The sequence below is a fragment of the Lepeophtheirus salmonis genome, chromosome 6 (genome assembly GCF_016086655.4).
Source record: "Lepeophtheirus salmonis chromosome 6, UVic_Lsal_1.4, whole genome shotgun sequence".
In the NCBI taxonomy this organism is placed as follows: domain Eukaryota; kingdom Metazoa; phylum Arthropoda; class Copepoda; order Siphonostomatoida; family Caligidae; genus Lepeophtheirus; species Lepeophtheirus salmonis.
This window is the reverse complement of record NC_052136.2, coordinates 14195064-14220687: the sequence shown is the minus strand read 5'-3', so window position 1 is coordinate 14220687 and position 25624 is coordinate 14195064. Positions and strand designations below refer to the sequence as shown.

The following is a 25624-nucleotide window of genomic DNA, read 5'->3' as shown; positions in this document are numbered from 1 at the left end:
ATTGATGGATGATTAATCGTGATGTTTATTACATTTTATGGTTTCTCTCTCTCCTTCTTTATCTGCTTTTGAGTTTGAAATACACTAACAGAACGTGTGTTTTATGGGTTTGCCTCCTACATACTACATACGTATTATAAAAAATTATTCAAATGATTCTTAGTTTTTCAAACTAGAAAATTTATCAATTTTTCAACTTCTGCAAAATAATGATACATACATTAGGGTGGTTTGTTTTTTAACTTTTTTCGAATTTTGATTATGACTAGGGATGTGGGGAAGTTATTGTCATGTCTTAAGAAATACTCCTACAGGGTGGTTGTAAGTAAACTTTAAAAAAAAATCAACTAATTTTTTTACACAAATAACTTGATTATTTACTAGCAGAGTGTGCCCTCGCTCCAGGGCGAATAGAGGGGAATAGAAACAAAGAATGAAGGCATGAGAAAAGAGACAGAGAGAGAGAGAGAGGGATGCAGAAAGAGACAGGGGGAGAAGAGCCGAAATAAAAGGGAAAGGAGGTTGACTTTCGATCAAAAACAGGCGTTTAATTACCTCGGAGCCCCCAAAAAATATCATAGTAACATGCTTGGTTTCGTTCTTCTTCAATGTGTGCCAGATAAAAGTCCACCCTGCTACTACAAATAATTGTAGTAGGCATCTGTGTGACCGACTCTCCCTTTTTAGAAAAAGTGGGGATCCTTTGGACATACCCATTTCAATTGAATGTCTCTTATGAAAAATCGTTGTGTCAGTGTTCATCCTGTCCTTCAGTTTCCCCGCCCTTCTTGCGTTTCCTGCCACATCCTGAAGCTTTAGAGAGTTTGTTCTCTTTTTACGCAATATACTGCAATCACTTCTGGGCCCTTTTGAGCTTGAATTAAAGTGATAATGATTGTACGATTTTAAGCGAAGCTTTGCGGGAAGAAAGGAAAATAACATTTCTTTCTATGCTTAGTTAAGCTAAAATGAGAAAAATGTTGCCAGCTGTCGTAAATTAGTATCAAAGTCATTTATGTTTATTTCTGCCCACCCTTTATGGAAAATTGCATTCTTCTATGACGTCATTTTCATAGAACAATTTGTTAGAATTCAATTTACATAACATTTATTTTTATCTTGTCTATCTGAAAATGTAAAGAAAAAAGAAAAAGAAGGTGACTCAAAGCTATAAAATCAAGTAGCAAAATGCACCTTTTATCTTTAGTAGGATCATGGTCTACGGAAAATCTTTTTTTCCCACCCAATATGTTGATTTTTATAATACTAAAGATATACGTCACTTTATCTTTTCCCCTCATTACGTATATGTAACTTTTTTCCCCTTTCCAGAATTATCTTTGTTAATTCAATTAATGGAGTGCATTGATGTAGGTTCTTTCCTATTTATAGAGTAACATTGGAAGGGTGTCTGCAGGATTATATATTGAAGGGGGATTAATTTTTGGATTTTTATTTGATTTTTTTTTCAATCATCCATAGCTATTCACAAAAAAAATTGAAAAATTAAATTTCAAATATTAAATTTTATCGAATAAAAAAGAATCAAAAATCCAGAGCTGTTCACAGAAAATTAAATTCTAAATATAAAATTTTTTCGAAAGTAATTTCAAAAATCCATTGCTTGTCATAAAAAATTAAATTTTTGGTTATAAAAATTGAAAAATTAAATTTTTGGATAAAAAAATTGAAAAATTAAATTTTTTTGAATTATTTTTGAAAAAAAATAAAAAAATTCACAGCTGTGGTATTCAAAAATTGAATTTCAAATATTCAATTTTCTGGAAAAAAGTATCAATAATCAATAGCTATTCAACAAAAATTAAATATATAGCAAAAAATTTCAAATATTCAATTTTTTGCTCTGCTGCATAATTTGGCCGAATGACAAAAAAAGTTATAATAAAAGGCAAAAATTATTTTATTTGGGAAGGGCTGGAGCCTCTCATGCCAACACCTGCGGACACCCCAGCATTAAAATATACTTAACACCACCCAGTAGATAAAAAAATTGAGGCGTAGACAAAAGTAAATTTTCATTATATGGGCTTTGTTTCGCCGCTTAGCTCTGAGAACAATATGCAATTTATTGCTCCACGAGATGATTGTCTACAAAATAACGAACCATATTTCTATTGAATATTTTTTGACAAAATAAATATCTTTGTAGTTCTTCAAAACTTTGACCAATACGTGTGACGTAAAGATAACGTCATTTAACATAGAAATCACCCCTAGGTTATTTTCTAAGTATCCTATATAAGTTTGAACGTACGTCATACTTTTTCTTTTTATCTCAAAGTTGGAGACAGCGACAGATGATAGTTGAAATGTTACTCTCGCAACCATTTAATAATAAGGAAATAACTTCTGTACGTGAAGCGTAGGGAGACGGATTGAAGAATATATTGACTCAGAAAGGGGAGAAGGATTTATTTTAGAATGCTTCTTTTCTTTATTTATATCCCCTTCCGTACAATGAGATCTTCCATCTAATTTTGTGACCCTTCAAAGGGCTAATTAACCGAATAAAACGAAAAAGTTGAGATCCTTCTCCTCTTCCTCTGTAATTATATTCTTTTCTTCACTTCGCGTCCCTACACTTGACGCACTGAAGATATTTCCTTATTATTAAAAGGTTGCGAGAATTGAATTTCAACTATCCTCTGCGCTGTCTCCAATTTTGAGATAGAAAGTATGACGTATGGACCAACTTGTAAAGGATACCTTATTTTCAACTTTTCCACATTAAGTGCATCAAAATTTGATAAAAGCATAAAAAACATATATACATTTTATGGATTTTACTCATGTTGGAGAGTCAGAGAGAGGAAAGGGGCCTTGATATGAAGCATAGTGGGAAATATTAATACTTTTATCCACTAGTAAGAACCCATAAATAAATTTACTATTATGTAAGTTTTCAGCTCTTATACCATAACCGTCATGTCAAAACATTTGATTAATTAATCATTTAAAAAATCACAACCATTTATGAATTGAGAAACAACATCCACCCAAAAAGTAAATTTATACAAAATACAAATGGATTCCAGGAAAATTGCCTGTCATTTACCAACAACTACAGATTGGATAATACTTCAATAGTTACATAAGTATAGATTAATGTATTTTTTTTTACAAACGTGCCCAACATTATATTTGCTTTTGTGTTGAATTTGAAAACCCAAAATATAGGTAAATAATGTTTTTTTCTTTTCTTCTTTATTTGGATACCTACTCAAAAGAAATACTCTTCAAAGTAAATTATTACTTTTGAGTACAAGTTGAATATAAGCTGTTACAATTGAAGTAAATAAAAAATATTTTTCTAATTCTTAGCATAGAATAATAGAATATATCTTTAAAAATTATTGCTTTTTAAAAAAAGAAAATATTAGCAATGTATAATCTAAATTAATAAAGAAAACATTTTCTCTATGTATGATTGGATATTTGAACAAAATGGATTTTTTATCAAAAAAATAAATACGTAGTCATATTTATTCTATCTTGCAGGCGATTTCTTTGTAGTATCGAGCATCGAGGTGAGTATAGTGTTCCCTCATTTATATCATATACCTATACAGTATCACGAAAAAAGGGAAGTATAATGTACTGTAGATTAATGCTCTCTGATGTATATCATAAATCTTATACATTTACACTACATGAAAATTGTATAGCACATGAAACGTGTGTGTGTAAAAAAAAAATTAAATAAATGAATGTTTTTTTTTTTTTTTTTTTTGTAGATGAGGCTTAGCAACGATCTAATTTCTGAAGCTGTTATTATTATTTGGGAGATAACGTGAAAACTATGTTTGAGTGCAATCATGTAAAATTGTGAGTTACACAGGATTTGTTGGGGAGTTACTTTCAAATATAATAAAGACAAACGAATATCTGCAAAATGTGTATTTTTGAAATAAAGGAAAACAAATTTGTAAAGTTAAGGGTATTTAGGGAAAAATATGAGATCATATTTAAATTGCCCACACAAAAGTACGCACACTGGAAAGAGTTTCAAAATTCACCACAAAACAAATGGAAACTAGGATCCTTTTGAAACTGATGAATGGATGCTCATATATCAAAGTATTCTCTAACCTAAAACTTTAAGTCAATGAGGGGTAATAATTTTTTGCCCCTCACTATGATACCTTACCTCTACGATTTTTATACGATCCCTTAGCATGCTTCTTCATCCGTGATGTCAACTCCCCAATGAGGCGATTTTTTTCAAATCCAAACTCTGCTTCGCTATCATAGATGGGAGTACCTCCACGTACATGGAGAGCTGGAGATCCCATAGGTGTAACAGAGCGGCTGGTCTTTGGTGAATCAGATGGAGTGGCGAAACGTGAGCGATTAATCTTGGGACTATTCATGGGAGAAAGTCGTATGTCCCGGGTCGGAGTCATTTTAAGTTCTGTTACGAGAGGGGATGAAGCCATTTTGAGAGTTTTGTATGAAGAATCTTCTTTCCTGCAAATTAGACATAATTAAATATTTTATACATACATATATATATGTTTTATCAAAATTTAATCTGTATTATAATTGTATTTTTGAATAATTATTGTTAATTTATATCATTAAACTATTCATATTAAAAAGGTTGTGCCCTTAGCTGTATTGCGGTTCTTGCAGATCAAGTGATTCCGATTCTTAAACCGCTAGAACTGGAATCGACAAAGTCGAACTGAGACTGCTATATATTGATTATCGGTCTGGCTTCTTGTGCTTTTGTTCCTTTATAGAAAATACAAATAAAATAAAAGGTATATTATAAAAAATAAATTAGCTATAATCAATAATTTAATTATTTGACTTTTTTGTGCAATTACAGCGTTTTCCAATTATTTTTTTTACGTCGCCAGGGTGATATAGTTATATCTGACTTCCAACTTGCTAAGGGCTTCTTATGGATCTGGAAAAGTGGTTTTACAGACCAGACAGAGTAAATACAAGAGCGAAGGGTTGAGGTAGACTATGGATCCAGGTCCACTACTAAGTTTGTCCGGTCCCTATAGTATGATAACTATAATATTTCTTACGCCAGAGTTTCCCAAACCTCAGTATTCCCAGCTCCCCTAGACTTATACATTTTAAACTTAAATCTCTTTATTCAAGTTTTTGGGGGCCCTGCTGGAACTTGGGGCACAACGCCCTCCATGTATAGGGTAGCTACGGCCCTGTTTGTATATAATTTCATTTTTTGGGTCTGAATTTTCTAGCGACACCCGTAGTTTTTAAGTGCCTGTTACAAAACTGAGTCTCTGCAATACCAAAGAAAACAAAAAACCAAGACCGATAAAGCTGACCCGAGACCGGTAGAACAGCTGAACCTGAACCAGACACAACCTTGCATATTTATCCTTTAGAAACGCTACAAAATTGCACAAAAAGTACAACTAAGGAATGATCACAATTGATACATTATAATTGAACGAACATATGGTTTCCAAAGTAAGTCTCATGAAAAAATATTAACTCAAAAATATAGTTAACATTCTTATGAGTATTTCAAATCATCCCAGAAATTTAAATATAGAGGGCATAATTCATGGATATTGGCTTTTGAATGATCAGGGATGTATGCATACCTATATGATTAAATAAATATTTGTACATTTTTCCTTCTTTTAAATTTTGATCATTATTGTTTTTTTGGTGTTAACTCACCACATAGGGAAAATTGCATTAATATATTAGCCTGTACCAAAATGATTGAGACAGGTTTTTTTAAGCTAAAGAAGAAGAGTTAGCTTCAAAATTCCACAAGCATCGAATTTTATGGTACAAAAAAAAGTTCCATAGTTATTTAGAGACTAAATAGATAATGCCTACGGGCCATATTTGCACATGTTTCTCCATTCGTTGCTGAACATGGATACTCTTAATATTCTCTCGTACTTTTTGATACGCTACAAACTAGGCAAAACAGTGGTTGAGATCCACACGGACCACACTTTTGTTTATTCTGATACCTGCCCTAGTCGCGCTGCCATCTTTTGGTGGGCTGGTGAGATCCATCAGGACGTCCACGTGAGACAAGGAGAGGTCTCGGCAGTCAACAACATCAAAAACATCCTTGGCGTGCCAAAAGGCCAAAATGGATGAGTGAGTGAAGTGCTGTAAAAAGGTGGAAAGGATCAAACAGTGCCCCTATAGTCCAGATCTCAATCTCTGTGACCAATTTCTCATCTATAAGCTGAAGCACCTTCTCCGGGATTACGATTTTGATAGTGATGAAGACCTCACATGCAGGGTGAGTAAGTTAGTGAACTCCAGAGGTGCTCTCCAGGCAGTTATGGGAGTTGGAGAACCATTGATACGATGTTATCTGAATTGGAGGAGACTATGTGACATAATTGAGTACTTTTTTTAAACTTTTGAATGTAATTTCTTGTCTTAGTGAAGCAGTCTCAATCATTTTGGAACAACCAAACATTAATGATGATATATATAAGAGATGGGGCCAAGTACAAGCACTGCATTGAATTTGTAAGTACAAATAAAAGTATACAGCTTCTTTTCTTGGGGTATTTAAGTAATTGACAAGTACTTGACACGTATTTAAATGAATAACTATGAATAAGTTGCTTATTGCTTTGTCTCAATCCCATTTTATGAGTTAGTTTAAAAGAAGTAATTTACAGGGAGTTAATTTAGGAATTATTTTCAAAAGGAAAATTTATCATCCGAAATAGACAAAACAGATCGAAACATCTTAAACTGAGTATTCTATCTTGTTATACGGTCAGATTAAAGCAGTTTTTCATTCTTCAACAAATCGGTAGTAATTGCAGATTTTCTAAACGAAAGAATAGATAATGCGTTAAGAGCCAAATGCTCAATATAGAGACTATCTGGCACGACTTGTCTGCAGATAATTTTCACTGAAAACATATTGAAATGTGACAAATAGAAGCTCAAAGGAAAGCTTATATCACAAGAAAATGATACAAATGAGTATTTTTTTTTTTTTTGACATAAATTTGACTTCCTCTGAATGTTTAAAATTTTAGCTACTGTGAGGATTTGACTGGATAGAGGGCGCCCTAATATTAACATTATATTACTTACAAGTAGTGTTGGACCAGTCCAAGGACAGATTGCCTAATCAGTCTTTCTCCCGCCCTTTCAATCTTTTTTTAAAGGTCTATTTTTCCCCCATTCAATTGTCTTAAGGACCTTAATACCTCGGTCCTTCAGTCCTACGGTTCTAGCTATCTTTATAAATATTCTTCACTCATAGCTAGGATAGAATAATATATAAGGGAAGAAAATAATAAATAATATCCAGAACGTATAATAACAAGTTCTAGCCAGAAACTTCCTGATTAAAACTTTAGTTATATTGCAGTAGCGTTCCCAGGATTTTATTTTGAGGTGGGCTTTTATTTTTTAGAAGAGACAAAATAATTGTTAATTTTTTTTTTTTTTGTAAGAGGCTAAATTTGACAGAATGACCTTTTTTAAACAAAAAAAAAAAAAAATTACGAAGCTTGTTACATTTAAACTTTTCTCTGAAAAGCAATCATTTATGTAGTTTTAACCGGGGAGTTGGAGTCGTGGAGACAAAGTCGGTACCTTTTTGTGTAAGAGTCAGGAGTCGGAAAATTCAATTCCAACTACAAAATTTACTATAATTTATGTAAATAAACCTTATTTATAATCTGTATATGGAGTGTTTGTAAAGTTTTTTTTTATAAATGCTTATAAACAAATAGGTATTAAGTACTATTAAAGCATAAAACTTCAAAGTTAACTAATTTATAAGTTTACTTCACAAATTTCAAACAGATTCTGTAGTTTATACAATCACAATGCCTGAAAATCTACCAAGTCTAAATTGTTATGTTGAGTAAAGCATAGCCACTAGCCATGATAGTTCATTACTTAGTTTTATGAATAGTTAATGTCATCAGAGTAAAGACTAACGCTGCAGTGAGAGGTTGTTTGACTTGTCAATCCTCAGTTACAGGTGCATAAATAATGTTCAGAAACTTGTATTAGAAATAGATAGATTTTGATCCATTTTATTTGTTATTCATCTTGTTAAATACCTTATGTTTGAAATATTTTCTTTATACCCGGTACAATTATTTATTATATAAAACTAATAACTACGTTTAGCTATAAATTAAATCTATGTGTTGTAGTCGGAGTAGGTGACATTGTAAATACTGGAATCAGAGTCGGGCATTTTCTGTACCGACTCCACACCCCTTTTATTTCCTGCCCTCCCCCTGTGGATGCCCCCGTATTGTATTTTGTAAGAAGTTATGTCGAACAGCTAAAAGAAAAATAGTTATGTCATTTAAGCTTTTGAAGATACCATAAAAGACCGATAAGGACCGGGCCTATGACTGACATATTTTATTAGGACAGGATTTATAAACTACAGTCTTTTCAGTTTTTTTTAGCGATTTAACATTACTTACAAGTAATTATTACAATTGAAAAAAAAAAATGTTTAATGTTTTAACAAAATTTTAAGCAAAATAAGAAAAATCTTTATTTTATTATTATCTCTCGAAATAACTTAAAAACATGTAGTTAAGTATTTAAGTATTCATAAGTACTACTTTTTAAATCAAGTTTTTTTATGAATACTTACGTATAAGCAATGCATTATAGGACTTAAGGACATTTAAATGCATTTGGCCCCCTTCCTACTTTTAGTATGGACATTGTTTTAAGAGTAAAAAATAACTCTGTACGAGAATAGTACTGAATTACTATAATCCCAGATATTTAAGAATTCAGATGACTAAGAGAAAAACTGAGATCAGTTTTGGATTCGGTCCTCAAAAATAAATTTATTTTTTTGCTTGAATTCATTTATACAAAATGAGTGTTCCCCTGTTTATTAATAGTCTCAACTCATCCGAGAAGCTTGAATGCAGGCCTTATTATTTAAACAAAATATGTTTATGGCCTGTATAAATATTAAATATATAATGATGAAAAAAATAAATTAGTCATTTCTCATTTTTCTTGATTTCTGTTGAAGATTGTTTTTGTGTTTAATCCCCACACATCTTTTTTTGGAACTATAAGTGTACTTCATCATAAATGAGAGTTGGAGCCAATGAGTCTCTTCGTAAAGAATGTAAATTATACAAACTATATGTATAGTATATTTATAAATAAATTGGAATGCAAAAAGACGCTCTTCAGTCTAGGTATTTTGTTATTCATATGAATGTAGATATTACAGCATGTCAAATTGGACCTTTTTGATTAAAAAAAGAGAAGAAAATAAAAAAACAATCAACCCAAAACGATGAAACCACACACAAATTAAAATGCATTTCAATATATATATATATATAATAAAATGTACAATTATGTAATAGGGTTTCGCATTTCCCGGGAAATTGAGTTTCAGCAGAATCCAGGTATTTCCGGCCATTAGTAAAACCAATTATATTTTAGTATTTCTTTTTATATTTTAATCATTAATAATACATTTTCAGCTAGTCGTGCCCAAAAGGGTGGCTTGGTCCTTTTTGGTTGGGCTCACTTTTGATTATGTTTCCTTTGTTTGAATAGGGTGATAAAACATTTTATTCATCATAAATTATGTACGCCAGACAAGATACTTGTAAAATGTAATCTTAAGTTGATATTTACCAAGATTGATAGAAATACAGGGTGAGACTATCATATAATCGGGCTTGCCAAAATTTTCAATTTAATGATCGTAGCGACTGCTCTTGTGGATGAGTGGTTGTGCGTTTGTCAAAATAGGTTTTTCTTGCTCAGCATTCGGTACGATACATTAAATTGAAAGTTATAACAATGGTGACGTCATAGACTATAAGTGGTTGCGTGTTTGTGTCAAAATATGCTTGTCTTGACCAGCAGTCGGTACAATACATCAGATTGAAAATTCTAGCAAGCCCGTTTACAAGATGGTCTAACCTTGTACTTCCATTAACCTTGGTATTTAGTTGATTTTTAATACGGTAATTCCAATACTTTCAAATTTAAATAATCGGAACTTAAAACATATTTATTCAGCAACCTTTTTTTATTGGAAGTTTGTAAAGTAAGTATTTACCAAAAGTTTTAGGACTAAGTATCAAATTAAATACTTAGAGAACACTCTCCTCAACCCCTTCTATTATATGAATATATATCCATTGTATGAACGAACTCATCAACCAATATAAAAACTTGTTTAACTTAACATATAGTTTACTTTAATTTATTATCATATTATAAAAAACTGGTAAATATACCACACTATGTGAGGAGTCAAAATAATTCCAAACACTACGTCATGCGGAATCCACAGTGTTTGAAACTGTATGTTGTGGACATGTTGCAAACAAAATATGAGATGAAGAATTTTAAATGAAAGATTTACAGTACATGGGATGAAAAAAATAAAGTAGTCGAATATTCTATGGACTTATTAAATTTTTGACCTTTTATAGTACAAATTACTAAAATATAAGTATTCTGTGGCACACTATAAAATTCAAATACCCACATTGATATAACTCATAAACAACTGATACGGACATTGCAACTTGTACAAACATATGTATATAATAAACATATTTTTATAAATAATTATATTACTGTTGTTGATAATTTTTGGTGCTTAGCCCTCACCCCCCCCAATGATGATAGCTGCCATGGCCTTAGCCCCTACACATAATATATTCTCAATTTTTCATATTCTTTATTATCTCTAATAGTGCAGAGGTAAGTTGTTTTTTAGAGTTTGCGGTTTCACTTTTTTGAATTTAGTAATCCGATCCGACACACCATAAAAACTTACTTAAATAGTAAGTTGTGAAAGGGTTGTACAACTGTGAAAGACACCACCCGCACTGCGGGCTAAAAGTTAACTTACGCATCCTAGGGCATCATTTATTATCGATATGTATATCGATAACATTTTCAAAGGATATATCGTATAATCTTTTAACCCATTTATTCATCAAATTTAAGGATTTAACATTTAATTTAATGAATAATATTTCATTAAATGAAACTTTTACTATGAAATAATTAAATGAATTATTTACCGGGAAAACAAAAACCAATCAATTTTTTTTATTTTTATGAATCATTTTGGGCATGTTTTTATTCAGGCATGTATTCAAAAATGATGATCCAAAAAAATAATTAATATCAAATTCTAAAAAAATATTACAAATTGCAAAGAAAGATACCAAAGGACTTCTTTTTTATCAATATTTTTAGTACTTCCGTCTTACATTAAGTTATTTAAACCCATTTTACCATCAAATCTTTCGCATTCGTCGTATAATAGACAATTATTATTATTTTTAAATGGGACGTCCGATTGCATAGTTATTTCTTAGATCAAGTAGTCACGCAATTATAATATATTAAACTCACACTTAGCAATGATTCATTGCAGGATTTCCTGGTAATTCCCCTATAGGTGTACAGAGCAGTGACCCAAAACTTGCAATAGTATTACCAAATTACAAAAATTGGATTTTTTAGGAATCAAGAAAAGATAACTCAAAACACATTTTTGATATGTTAAAATCGTATATTTAGCTATATTTTTAATTATAAATATGTCTTTCTTCAACAGCAGTAACAGCTTCTACATGCTGGGCAAAAGATTGGCAGCTCTTGACGATGAAGCCCATGTCCATGGCGTACAACTCTGGTATAATTAAAGTTGAGTAGATTGGTATAAAAATGAAATGGGCGTGAGGAGAAGGTAAACGCGAGATGTATGGTATACCTGAATTAAGACCCATGTTAAGATCATCTGCCTAATATATGATTATGGGGGAGAAAATGAATTACTGCTATAAAGTGAAGAACCTTCTACATTTTAAATAACATTAGTGTAGGGAGAATGCTTTAATTATTTTTACAATCATACAAATTTATTATATTATATATTTTTAAAGCAATTTCCAGCAAGGAGGGGGGAAATTATTGATGAAAATTGAGTGTATAATGGGCATGTTAAAAAAAAAAACACAACTGAAAATCAACATGGTAAATTTTACAATTTTAAGAATGTTTCGGAGGAGATCCTCTGCATTCAGCTGTGGCAAATGAGGTTAGGAAGAAACAAATAAAAGAATGATAAATGCAAAACTTATTTCTGCATTGATCCCCAAATCCAACAAGGACTTACAATTATAACTTCACAACAAATTTTCAAGGTTATTCCTTATCTTTTATGAGCCCACACTAATGTTCCATCAGGTTTGGAATGTCATTAAATGCACTAGGAATGGAAGTTCACTACTCAGGAATTAAATCATAATGAAAACTGCTATGGAAGAAAAATCATTCTTCAGACTACCAACTCCAAAAAAACGGGCGGGCTAATAAATTCAAACAATTTACATCACTAGCAATAATGCTAATGAATACTTAAGAGGGAGGAAAAAGAAAGAGCACACGCAACAACCGTTTTTCCTTTTCAATTTTTTATAGTAGTTTTTGCAGTACAAACTTATCAACTCTAGTCATGAGCGAATTTAACTTTGGGTTAGAGGTGCGGCAGACATTTTACTCCAATACATCTCAAATAGCAAATTCCAGGGGGTTGAGATCATCCCTAGAGGAGGTCTATATGGATACAAGCCAGTTTTATTTTGGATGTTTTCGTTCTTTTTGGAGGTATGGGCTGTATAGGACTTATCAGGACTGACACCAGCGTAGAGGAGATGCCACACGCGTCTCCTTTTTGTTATAGGTCCGACATTTTTACACTTAGAGACAAAAGATACAAAAAAAGTTGTCTATTTTTGTTTCAGCTGTCGTTTGGTCGGTTAATGAAACTAGGCAATTAGAAATAAGGGGGGGGGAATGGAAATTAAGCACTGCTGCATGTTTGAGGTCTCTACTCTTTAAAAACCCCATAATTCCGGGAAAATGAACCCTGACAGAGAAACTCTAGTATGTAAGTTTCAAGGCCTTTTATAAGTATTAATATTACTAAGCTGCCATTCTGTTGTAAGAAAACATAACATTGTCACAGATCGTGGGAAGACTAATTATAAATACATTTGTATAAGCAATTATTATACAATCAATGCCACCTTGAAATGATGTGATTAAATCCCCCGCCCCCCCTAAAAAAAAAAACAAATGCAACAATGTTTCTACTAATTAATACATATTGAATATAATTATTTAATTAATACATATATACTTAAAACAAATGATAGATCAAACGAATTGGATATTGTAAGATCAAATATATTTTTCTAATTAAATCATAGATAGTGATCTTAAATTGTTCAGTGACGTAAGTCAGAGGTACTTGATCGCACAAACTATGCATGTGCCCCAAGGGAAATATGAACAAACTAAAAATATTTATATTACTTGCAAGGTGTTGTGTCTGTGCCAGGGCTTTGACGGGGGGGGGGAAGGTTAATTTTTATATCAACTTTGGGCCGTGCATGAATGGGTCCAAATTTTTTTCAAGTTTTCTGCCAAAAATTTCCAAATTGTCTATTACAAGGCCATCTTTTTCCTTGCAAAAAACAAGATTTTCTTGATTTTTTTTTTGATGGAACAAGGCTTACGCCCCTCCACCCACCCTCTGCGGACGCAGTGCATTCTGAGAGTAATTTACATAGCGCCATCTATGTAATTAACAATTCAACTTCTATTTTATATTAAATAATATCATTAGGGTTGGAGTTATATTATTTTGCCACCAGATGGCGCCACTCTCTGTCGCTTACTTTACAAACTAATTAAGTAAATAATGCTCATGCCCCATAGAATTTGTATTATACTAATTCTAAAACTGCATAATTTAGAATAAATTCATATGCTTAACAATCCTTTATTATTTAATGTGAGCTTTATACCAGTGAATACCTCTGGGATGTAATAATAACTTAGATACTGAGAAAATAATCTTTCTAAAAAGATAATCCAATTTTTGGTTTTTATAAAGAAAAAGTTATTAAAAAGTTTCAAAATAAATTAAGAAAAAATATGAGCAAGGGGCAACAGTTATTCAATATTCATTCCATAGTTGAGAAGATTCGGCTACTCCCAACGGGGTTTGGACCTATTTTCTATTTATTTTATGAAAAAAGTTTGCATAAAAAAAATAATAATAACGACTTGAGATATTCATAACTTGTTTAGTTTGTCACAATCGGTCTGATAAATTTCAATGTTAAGACTATTCACTTTTGAGATAAAAAAATGACATATAATTTATTTCCAGCTGTTTTCGTCAACGTTGTTTATACGTATTTATGAATTCAAAGGATTCGCTCCTCGAAGATATCTTAAATTCTTAAAACCTATCATAAGTTTTTATAAAAAATTTGAAAGTCAAAAATTGCAAGTGGATAAACAACTCTTTGCAACCTACCTAGTTCTTAATCTTCAGGACGCGCCAAACCGAACATAAAAACAGTCCCTTGGAATTTCATAAAAAGAACAGTTTGAAACAAAATTGTCATTTTGTAAATCAATTAATTATGATCTACGATAAGGCGGATAATTTAATAACAATTATGTAATAATTTTGGTTCATCTGATTAATTAATACTAAGAATAATTTATTTATCATTCACTATTATTTACGAATAGATGCATCAACTTGATTTACTTTTGGACTCATTTAGAAGAAATAAAAGTGTAGCATTGGCTTAGTGTCTTGCAATTGGAAAGAAACTCATGCGTTTATACTTAATCCCACGGTACAACTTGCACTTATCATGGATTGGTACTAAATTGTCAATCAAAAACAGTTCAAAATGACTGATTTAGAACTACAATGTTTCTAATGTGACATCCAACCTCGTCATAAAGCCCTCAAAACAAGCCACAACCGACTTTCAATGCTTAATCCCAAGTCAATAAATACTTACTTTTGCTTGCGAGCATTGCTCCTTATTTACCATACCTTATTTTAGAACTTGAGAACATAGTTGATTGACGTCCTTTTACAATTTATTACGTCACGTTCTAGTGTTGGATCGGTCTAAAAATATTAAAAATGACTGCAGTCAGATCAGTGCGATCCTGATTATCTTTGTCAGGACCTAGAACCGGTTATGCTAAAGTCATTTTAGTTGAAAAAGTTTTATTCTTAGATACCTGAAGTTTTAAGTAGGATGTGTGTGGCTAGAAATTTCAATAGTCAAGTATCATACGTATAATTACGTTTATCGGTCCTTAGGACTGATAAATGGTAAAGAAGACTGAGAAGGGGAGAAAAAGAGATTGATTACTAGTGTTGGGTCGTCCTCAAAAAAGCTAAAAAGAGACCATTCTATCAGTCTGGTCCTAATACAATTTTGAATTCCTTGGAACGGGCTTATTATAGTAACTGCACCAACCAAAATGAAATATTTTTTAAATATGTTATTTCAGCTGTTCAACATAACCCCTTTGAATGAGGCAAGAAGTAAGATGTGTCTGGCTATAACAATATTATTATACGTTCCAGCTATCAGTTATTATTTTCTCCATTTTTTAATTTTCAATTCCAGCTATGATTGAAGAATAGCTATAAAATTAGCTAGAATCGTAGGACTGAAGGATCTACGTATAATTCCTTAGGACTGTTGAATGATCAAGAAGATCAGACTATAAAAATTATTTAGACAACAGTCCTAGCACCGATCCAATACTATCACGTAGTCTGATTAAAAATCTCACTCCGAACGGTTTTCCAAACTTAAGAGCCCTGCTGATTGTAGGAGGTGCTTTATAATTTGGAACATTTTTCAAGGATATTTTCAAAATATTTTGTCAAAGACTCTCCTCAACATTATTTAAATATATTATATAACATTCATTTTTATGAATTCCAATAGATCTAGGTATCTGCTCTAGGTATGAGGCTCTGTAGGTAGAAATTAGAATATAATTCTTCTCTTTCATTAACAAAACTTTCAATATTCACTATAATTATAATACCTATGATGTGTAATGTTTACGTGAACTATTTAAGCTTAATTACTTTTTCTTCCCCTCCTCTAAAACAACGGGGCGTTTTAATAAATATATGCAAATTATCTGGAGGTATTATTTGAGTTTACTTGTGTGCGTGTTTGTAGTTTAAATTTATAGGCTCTATTGGTTTTTGTTTTGCTTTGTTTTTTGGTGAGCCTCCCATTTAAATAAATAAAACAATCATAGTTTTTTTTAATCAAACAAATCGTTAAGACGTTTGAGTTTTCAATACCCTTTAATTTATTTATATGTATATATTAGTAGATGAACATTGAACATTACATATCTCGCTTAAAATATGGTCCTTTGTTGTTGATGAAAAAATGGATATACAATTTATAAGTATATAAAAACTAACTTGACTCTTGCTTATTTTGGAGTGATAGACACCCTGTCTACAAAAGTCAATAGTGTGGGCGGTAGAAAACCTTCTGCGCACCTTCTTCTTCTAAGTGAAATAACAAAAGTTTGTGTGATTATATCATGTGAGAGTTGTTTTATGAAGGTTTCCAAAGATCCCTTGGAGTCTCTTAGAAGTTATTATTACTTAGTACTTGATGATCCCTTAAGGCTCATTCATAAGCAGTGATTCTAATCGGACCCGTATTGGGTATGTTAACAAAAAGAAAACGGAAATCAACATGGTAACCCTGATAATTTGAAGAATGTTTTGAAGGACTATAACTTAGCTGTCATGACGTTTCATTATATCACCTACAAGTAGCTATGACGTGGGGAGAAAGACATAGGCAAGAATTATTCCTACGTCAATCCTTAATTCTACTATGACTCCAGTAGTAGTCTTGTAGCCGATTCAATTTGGACGACAATTGATAATATAACCGTCGTTTGATCACTTGGTTTTAGCTCGGGTCTTGGGATGCCTTTTGAGAACAATATACAAGGAATGAATAAATGAACACTGTTCACAGATTTGTCCTATTAAACGATAAACCGTTCAAACACTCAGGTGTTCAAAATGAACGGCACTCATTTTCTGCTCAATATCCAATGTATATTTGCTAGTAAAAGACTACATATATGACTATAAATTATGATTGGATACCCGTTTTACGCAGTTTGATATCAATTCTCATAATGATAATATCCATTGATGTGGATAAGAGGAATATCAATAATAAAAAGAAAGATTTTATTCCATATTCGGACATATGTAATATTTTTGCACTGTGCTCATATTATTGTATCCCCTATAGGTCCTAATATGTGTATATAGAGACTTTGTAGTATCCCCCAAAGTAACTCTCTCCCCTTTACGAAGATACAGAGACCATTATTCTCAATAATAATAATAATAATATTCAAATACGCATTTACATATGTACATAGTTTGAAAATATATTTGACGGAATGATGATGATGATAGGACCATAAGTGGAGTTAGAGAGTCTTATTATAGTCATACAAATTCCATATCTTTGCGTAGTTGTATAGTAAGTTTCTCGGATCAAGTTTCCTACAATAGTAGATTTGAAACGTCTAGGGAGCAGCACTATATGTTTATTTGTGGAAATATTTGAAGCAATGTAACTGGGTATTTATAAATTGTTGTCAGCTGTGAATTCCCACGTCTGACTTGATATGTCATTGGTATTTCATCATTTACTCTTTTTGGGAAATAAACAAAGTAATTAGTTATATTAAACTGATGCTCCGTAATCAAAAGGACAGGAATACAACGACGTCATAAGGATTGTATCTGTTAAGTACATTCAAACCAAGTACAGGTCCTTATATTTGAACCAATGGAATTATTTACTTTTTATGAAACTATCCTTACTGTTATAGTATCCAGCAACCTTCCATACAAATTCAAATAGGAAAAAGGTCCAAAACTGGCTTTTAATTAGCCAATTCTTCCCAACTATGGTATAACTATTCAATAATTGTTAAGAAGTGTTTACGGCTTAATAAGAGCTAATTCTAATTTAACCAATCAACGTTCAGAACGCTGATTAGGGGATTTTTTTATATATTCGCAATTGTCGATGTGTTTGCTTCTTTCCACCTCTTTTCGTATTTTTGAACGTGGATTGAAAGGATTACAATTAGTTTTTGTTAAGGGGTGAAGAGTTATTATCAATTATTGATTAATAATTCTATAGCTGGGAATAATTGCAGGCTACTCACTGATCTTGGGCCTTTTTTGGGTTTTATTTTCGCATAAAAGGTTACAATATAGAATAAAGATATTGACGTGTGAGGAAACGCATTGAAAGTACATTCAAAACAGCCTAGAGGGCCGCACTGTACATTTATTGGGGAAAATATTTTAAACAATGGGATTGGATTATTTGTACAATATATATAAAATAGTAAAGGTTCTCATTTCTTTTTCTGGAAGGATTTGTATAGAATTTCACTTGGAATCGTTTATTTTATGAGCAAGTTATTAAATACCGTTAAATCTTTTTATTTTTTTAAATGGGGATTTGGACTTGATTCCAATTGTTCAAATAGTAAGAGCTCACAAAATATTTTTAAGGAAAAGAAATAAGTACTTAAGTATTATGCATAATTTTGAGGGGCTCCTCCTTTTCTTCTCAAATCGAATGATATATTTTTCATCTTTCAAATAAGTAAATTTTATTATTATTTTACCTTTTATCTCTTTCTTTGAAGGGAACAAAAAAGATTTAATCTAATTTTATCTACTCCAAAGGCCATCATCATTTGACGAACAAAAACCTACTCATATAGTTGGAGGAGGAGGAGAGGAATAAAAAAGGGCCATTTGCTTGGTTTTCCTTTTTGCAACTTTTATATTACCATAAACACACTTTGCTAATAAGTGCTAATTGAATAGAGTGTAAATCCCTTAGAGTTCGACTCCCATAGACTTATACGTATTTCTATCACTACTTAAACAACCGACTTATATTACGGCACTCCCAGGCCAAAGTGAACAAAGATCAAACGACCCTCCCGTCCCTTTATTAGAGAGTCAAAGTTCACTGCACATTATACATGTGAAACAATTTGTGCAAGGGCTTCTTTTGACAGATTTTTAATTTAATTAAAAAAAAGGTATAATACGAGGTAAACCGTCTCCTGGTGAGACCTGCGAAGGGACCACCACCAAAGTAAACGGCAAAAACATTTATAAATTACTCTTTTCAAAAAATTTGAGATCCTTTAGAGACATATTTATATGACTTTCTCATAATCTAAGGCTCATTTATTTGATAAAGTTCAACTAATCACTTTATTTACAAACGCCATCTACTGATGAAAAAAAGACTGCTCGAAGTTATCTTTATTGCATTGCACAACCTTTCTTAGGTGATGTGAAATAATCATTAATCATATTGCCAGGATAGATCAACCATAAGACTACTAATAAAGAAGAAAAGTAGCCAATTATTTATTTTTGCAAAACTATTCTTAGATTATTATTAATAGCTAATTGTAGTTGAACACACCAATGTTTAGGATCCTAAGAAGATACATTAATAGTCAGAAAGTTGAAAACTGAAAAGATTCAACAATTTTTTTTTGCTTTTTTTGGATCCTTTGATTTTTTGTCTATTTTTCTTATATATTAATAGCCTTATCCTTGATCTATCCCAGGGTTACCTCGTTAAAACAAAAGCTTACGCTGTATTTTCGTCTCAGCTGTCAAATTCTGAACGTTAATTGGTTGAACTCGAATGAGCTCTTATACAGAGTTTTCCTTAGTCGTTTTGGAAGACTAAACGAACAAGTATTATAAGAATGAAAACCCTTTTTTAATTGATATGAATGAAAAAAGTGAACTATTGTATGTCAAAATGAGATCAACAAATAAAAGGACTTAAACTTTACGTTCTATTAAAATTTTATTCCTCTAGAACCTAGTTTTATTATATATCGGATCGTAAAATGTATACAAAATATTCTATTACATCGTTATATAATCTTATTTCCATCTTGTAGATAAAAACTAACTCTGTCAATAGAAAGATTGTGATAAATTTCTCTAACTTTTCTATTTTTCTCGTCCTTCATCGATCAAAAAAAAAAAAGTGCAAATATAGACATTTGTATGCATTTTTAGTATATGTTACTTTGATTTAATTCAAATATCAGCGTTGATCATTTGCATCAAGTAGTGTATTCCATGCAGATGTTAGGTCTTTTTTATTCTTAAAGCCATTTGATGAAGTTTTATCAAGATTTTAGTAGGAAATTTGTGCATTTTATGTTGAACAAATATCAATTATGAGACCCCAAGAATCTGTCTCTTTCAATTATGATGCAATTCATGTCGTCAGTGAAAATAATCGATTAAGATTTAAACAATTCACAACAATTATTCATATATATCTCCATAGTAAAAAATAATGAGCTAACTACAGGGGCGTCCGCAGGATTATACGTTCGGAAAAACTAAGTTTTTGGAATATTTTTTAAATAAATCCAAAAATTGAAATTTTTAGGATAAAAAAATCAAAAATCCACAGTTGCTCAAAAAAATACATTAAATATGAAAGATTAAATTTTCTAATGAAAAGCAAAAATTCCTTAATTTGAGTCCCTCCAGACACCCCTTGCAGATGCCCCTGAACTATTTTATGATTTCTTGGGTTTTTTGGTTTCTTTTTGTAAGAAAGATTAGGAGATTCTATAAAAATAAAATGTGCTTTTTGACCTGAATTATGATTTACTGAACACTTAATCCCGCCCATCAAATAAATAATAAACTCAAAGTTGGAGAAAATGACTGCAATATTGGCCAACTACTATAAACATTTTGTACCTTTTTTCTTTATCTTTTAGGGTGAAAAGTTGCGAGATGCAATGAAGATAATATTATGTTCTCCATATTTGTATACCTTGACGAGTTTCTTTTTGTAATGTGCATTTACAAGAGTAAAAAAAATAATAACTATTTGGTGTATTGGATCTTTTGAAACGACCTTTGAACTTTGGTAGATGCATTTTTGTAGTTTCATTTATGGTCAATGAATTTGACAGAATTTAATTTGCTTTAAAATATGTATTTATACAATGGAATACCTAGATATTATAAGGTAAAAAGGTTTAATTCTTACATAAGTATTCTTGAATAAACATTCCTAACCATATTCGATGGCTTTGATGTAATTTTAGTGTCCCTTTTATAATTATCACTATTACATATCTAGTATTATTGTAATTGGAAGGCAATTATCATTATATTTTGGCTGTTAGGGACGTGTTAAATAAGTAGTTAAATATTATTTTCTTTGCAAATAAGTAAATACTGTCCAATATTTTTAACACGCATAATTTTATATTTGCACCTCAAAACACATACAATATATTTATATTCGATACCTTTGAGGGACATTTCATGATACATCAATAAAATATGAGATATTTTTGGACAAGGATTCGTATCTGATTCTGATTTTGATGAATATTAGCTATATAAAGTTTCACGGACGTCATAAATTGCATCATAATTGAAGATGACGCCATCCGGGAGGCTCAATGATGATATTTCTTACTCAGGAGCGTCGACTAGGGATGAACTGGAGGATATGTAGCTCCAAAACCAAAAATTAAGGTAATTTTGGTTTTTAATAGAATTTGTTTTTAAGTTAGGGTGAAAAAAAACGCAAAAATGGGGTTATTTTTTATTTATTTATTATTTTTTTTGAGGAGGGGGGAGGGGGCTTGATTTTTGAAATTTCTGGAGAAAAAATATTCAAATATAAAATTTTTTAGAAAAAAATTTCAAATATAAAATTTTTTTAGAGAAAAATTTCAAAAATTATATTTTAATTTTTTTCTAAAAATTTCAAAAATCCATAGTTATTCACAAAAAATTAGAAAAAATATCCTATCAACGGACCTAAGGATTGATACATCGGTCTTTCAGTCCTACAGTCCCAGCTATCTTTTTATTTTCTTCACTAGGATTAAAATTATGAATGATAGCTAAAAACGTATAATAATACGTTTTAGTCACACATCTCCTACAAGTATTTTGTCTCTTTGAAAGATTTAACGAATTATGATGTAACTTCAGCGACTCAAATGACGTTGTTAGTAGTAACTACGTGATTTCGGATGTTGTAGTTTCTACAAAAGACCGATATGGACGGGTCATAGGACTGATAAATTTTATTAGGACTGGACTGATAGGACTCCAGTTTTTTTAGACCGAACCCAGTACTACCAACTAGACCTCGTTTTCTCTATTTCTTTACATTTGAAAGGTGCTATGATACAATAAAGATAAAGAGTTGGATTTTTGATATAAGTTAATATTTCAGTCTTTTTATATGCTGATCATCACAATTCAGCGCAGTAGTTCATCTTTTTCCTTAATATTAAAGAAAAATTGCATTTTATTCTTATAAAGCTTGGTTATTTTAGGCCTCCAAAATACAGGAGCTATATGAAAAGGCTTCGTAGATTGGATAAATATTACTCATTGCCTTTTGGTCATACATAATAACGAATATTTGTTCTTCGTTTCACAAACAATAAGTTTATATTTTGCTACGTATGAACTTCTAGTTTTCTGTGACATCTATCATTTTAGGTAGTGGCTAATCGATACAAATCTTATAAATATTATATAGTATATCATTTATGGACTGGAAGGGGTAACAGGTGTAGGATTTCAAAAACAAAAAAAAATCAATGATATGATCTCCATGTCTCTTTCTCTCCCTCTCGCTTTCAAGTCAACAATCATACGCTAATCATATAAATATTTATGTTAATGTATGTTTGTCATAGAGATAAATTAGATAGAGTGCGTCGTACACTGAGCAAAAGCAAGGGAACTTTTTGAAGCCGAAAGTTAGTTGACCAAAATAATGGAATATATAGTAATTTATACATGAATAACTCCAAGTCTTGTATTGAATCATTCTGTACTTCCATAAAAACTTGAGAGTTCCATTAAGAAAAATATAATCAAGAGTAAAATACAATGAGGATCGAACATAACATATTTGAAGTGGCATTCATATTGCTAATATTGCTACTTATTTATTACTACTACCATTTGAATGATTTGGTCAACTATGACGGCGTCAACTTCTTCTTCTTTACATCATCACTCTATTATTTTTTTTTTATCTCTATGGTGTTTGTTTATTTGTTTCGAGGTTATGTGATTTAAAGAATCTTCCGTTAATTATAATTTGATGGAAGATAAATATATATATAGGACTCTAGGAAAACTGTGGACACTCAAGGCAAGGTAGATAGGATTAAGTAGTTCTAAAGTCTGATTGGCTTAAAATTTGAAGTTGCTACATGCTCCACACAGCCTGTGTATGTGGGGGGAGGAGGAGTGAAGGATTGAGTCTCTTAGTGAAAAGAAAAAAGAATTAGGCGACTACGTTAGGAACATATTCTTCCCTGTGTTTTAGATGAATGGATTATTTTTCCCTTTCCCGGTCTTTCCGTAGAGTCCTTTAACCATATCCAAAGATGAAAATCCAGTACAGACTGGGCATATTAAAAAAAAATGAACTGGAAATAAGCATGGTAACCCAGACAATTTTAAGAATGTTTTGGAGGAGATAAATAATAATGCTTATGACGTAACAATCAGCTGTAACAAGAGAGGAAGGAGAAAATGATATAAACAAGGACATTTGCTGGAATTACTCCGACGTCAATTCCCAATTCGACTCTTAGTCCAACAGGGACATACAGTTATGACTCTTCAACAAATTTTCCGAGTACACTCTGTCAGTTATGAGCACATATGAACGTTCAGACAGTTTTTGAATATAATGTATTCTATTTAGGCAAGGAAGTTTACAACTCAGAAATAATATAATAATGAAAATTGCTAAGGAAAATAAAATTCATTCTTCAGATAACCAATTCCAAAAAAGAGGCCAGCTAAATAACACACTGCATTAACATCATTGACTATATCTGTGGATTTGTTGAGCGAGGAAGACAGACATGGCAAATTTGACTGTATTTTTCTACCTTTCCTTCAAAAAGATAAAGGAACACGTCGTTACTTTTGTCGTATCTCGCAGCCTTTCTTCCAAATAGAGAGCAAAAGGCCCAAAATATCGTGTTAGTTACTCCCCATTATTTCCAACAATATAATTATTATTCAGTTGGTAAGTGTTCCCTGCATCTTTATAAGGGCTAATCAAATTCAATCAATCATCTGTTTAAGATACAAAAATTTTGAAGGAAAAGAAAGAATAAAAAAAAATCTTTTTTAAATTTAAAATATTTTATCAAGTTTTTTCCAAAACCGGCGGCAGCAAGGGGTATTCACAAAAAAAAATAATTTGTTGGAAAAAATTCAAAAAATTAAATACTATTCTCTAAAAATAAACGTTTTTTGAAAAAAAAAAAAAATCCAAAACTAATTCAAAATATAAAAAAAAAATTTTGACAAAAAAATTCAAAAATCAAATTTTTAAAAATTTTTTGAAAAAAAATTCAAAAATTATAAAAAAAAAAATCAAAAAAATTTTTCAAAAATCAAAGCTTAAATTTAAAAAAAAATCAAAAATTAAAAATTTTAAAAAAAAAAATCAAATATTAAATTTAAAAAAAAAATCAAAAATCAAATATTAAATTTAAAAAAAAAATTAAATTAAATATTTTTGAGAAAAAATTTCAATATTGCATAGCTATTCACAGAAAATTAATTTTTTGGAAAGAATTAAATTAAATTAGAAATATCAAAAAAATTCGAAAATTTAATTTTTTTGTAAAAAGCCAAATTTTTCGCGAAATAAATGCTTTTATTTTTCTTTATGAATGGTCCAATATGTAAAATCAAAGACAGTAAAATGATCTTAAAACAGTAGCTATTTGGAGTCAAAAAAATTAATACATAATTTAATTAGTGGTCCATTAAATATACCTACGTACATTAATGTATATTGCACATAAGAGTGAGGAAAAAAATACCCTTATCAATCACTAATAAGAGATTTTATTTTTAATGTATTCTGATTGCATCGTTTGTCATTATAACATTGATGATGTCATTAGTAAGAACGCCACTTTATTTTTGATGAACCATTGATGTCAACAAAACAAATCAGTATTGCCCATCTTTAGACGAATCATTTGTCAAGATTTCAAGCACTGATTAAGCAGATAATATGTTTTATTCAAATCTAAAAACAAACAAAAAAGATAATTTGCAAATCAATTGATTTAGATTGTCCGTAAAAGTCATTTTTATTTGTATGAGACAAAAATTTATTAAAAATATCAATTTAAATTTCATTTTTCAAATGGTGGTTGATGCTTTTTTTTAATTCAATTAAATGGAAAATCCAAAGAAACAGTTCCTTCATATATGTACATTAGTAGTCCCAAAACTTTGACGCCTTGTCTTAAATTCTAAGAACGGTATCAAATTGAACACAAAATTCGTCACACAGAAAAATTATTGATAAATGAAGGATTCGTTTTAAAATTTTTGAATAACTAATTCAATTAGTAAATTATGAATAGTAGAGGGCGTTCTAAAATTTGGAACGCTCCTCAGGGATCGATAAAAATCAAGTTTCAAATTAAGGACGGATACCACCTAATACCTTAGAGTGGTTCTTAAATGGGTTTTATTTTCTTAATTTTTTAGTTACAAAATGAAGAAATACGATATTTAAGGCATATGGTAAAGGTTGCGTGCATCGCCTTAAGGATTGCAATTAAATAA

The 25624-nt window shown here is 30.9% G+C and overlaps 1 protein-coding gene across 2 annotated transcripts in view; it reads right to left on the bottom strand.

The window, feature by feature from the left end:
• The window catches only part of LOC121119489 (uncharacterized), a 160960-nt gene that overhangs the window by 95685 nt on the left and 39651 nt on the right, over positions 1 to 25624 (bottom strand). For both annotated transcript variants that reach the window (XR_011781022.1, XM_040714160.2), the window contains exon 2: positions 4169 to 4488. Coding sequence is in view for 1 of the 2 variants with exons in the window: in XM_040714160.2 (XP_040570094.1) it covers positions 4169 to 4457 (289 nt within the window). In the remaining variant the exon portion in view is untranslated. The remainder of the gene's footprint in view (positions 1 to 4168; positions 4489 to 25624) is intronic.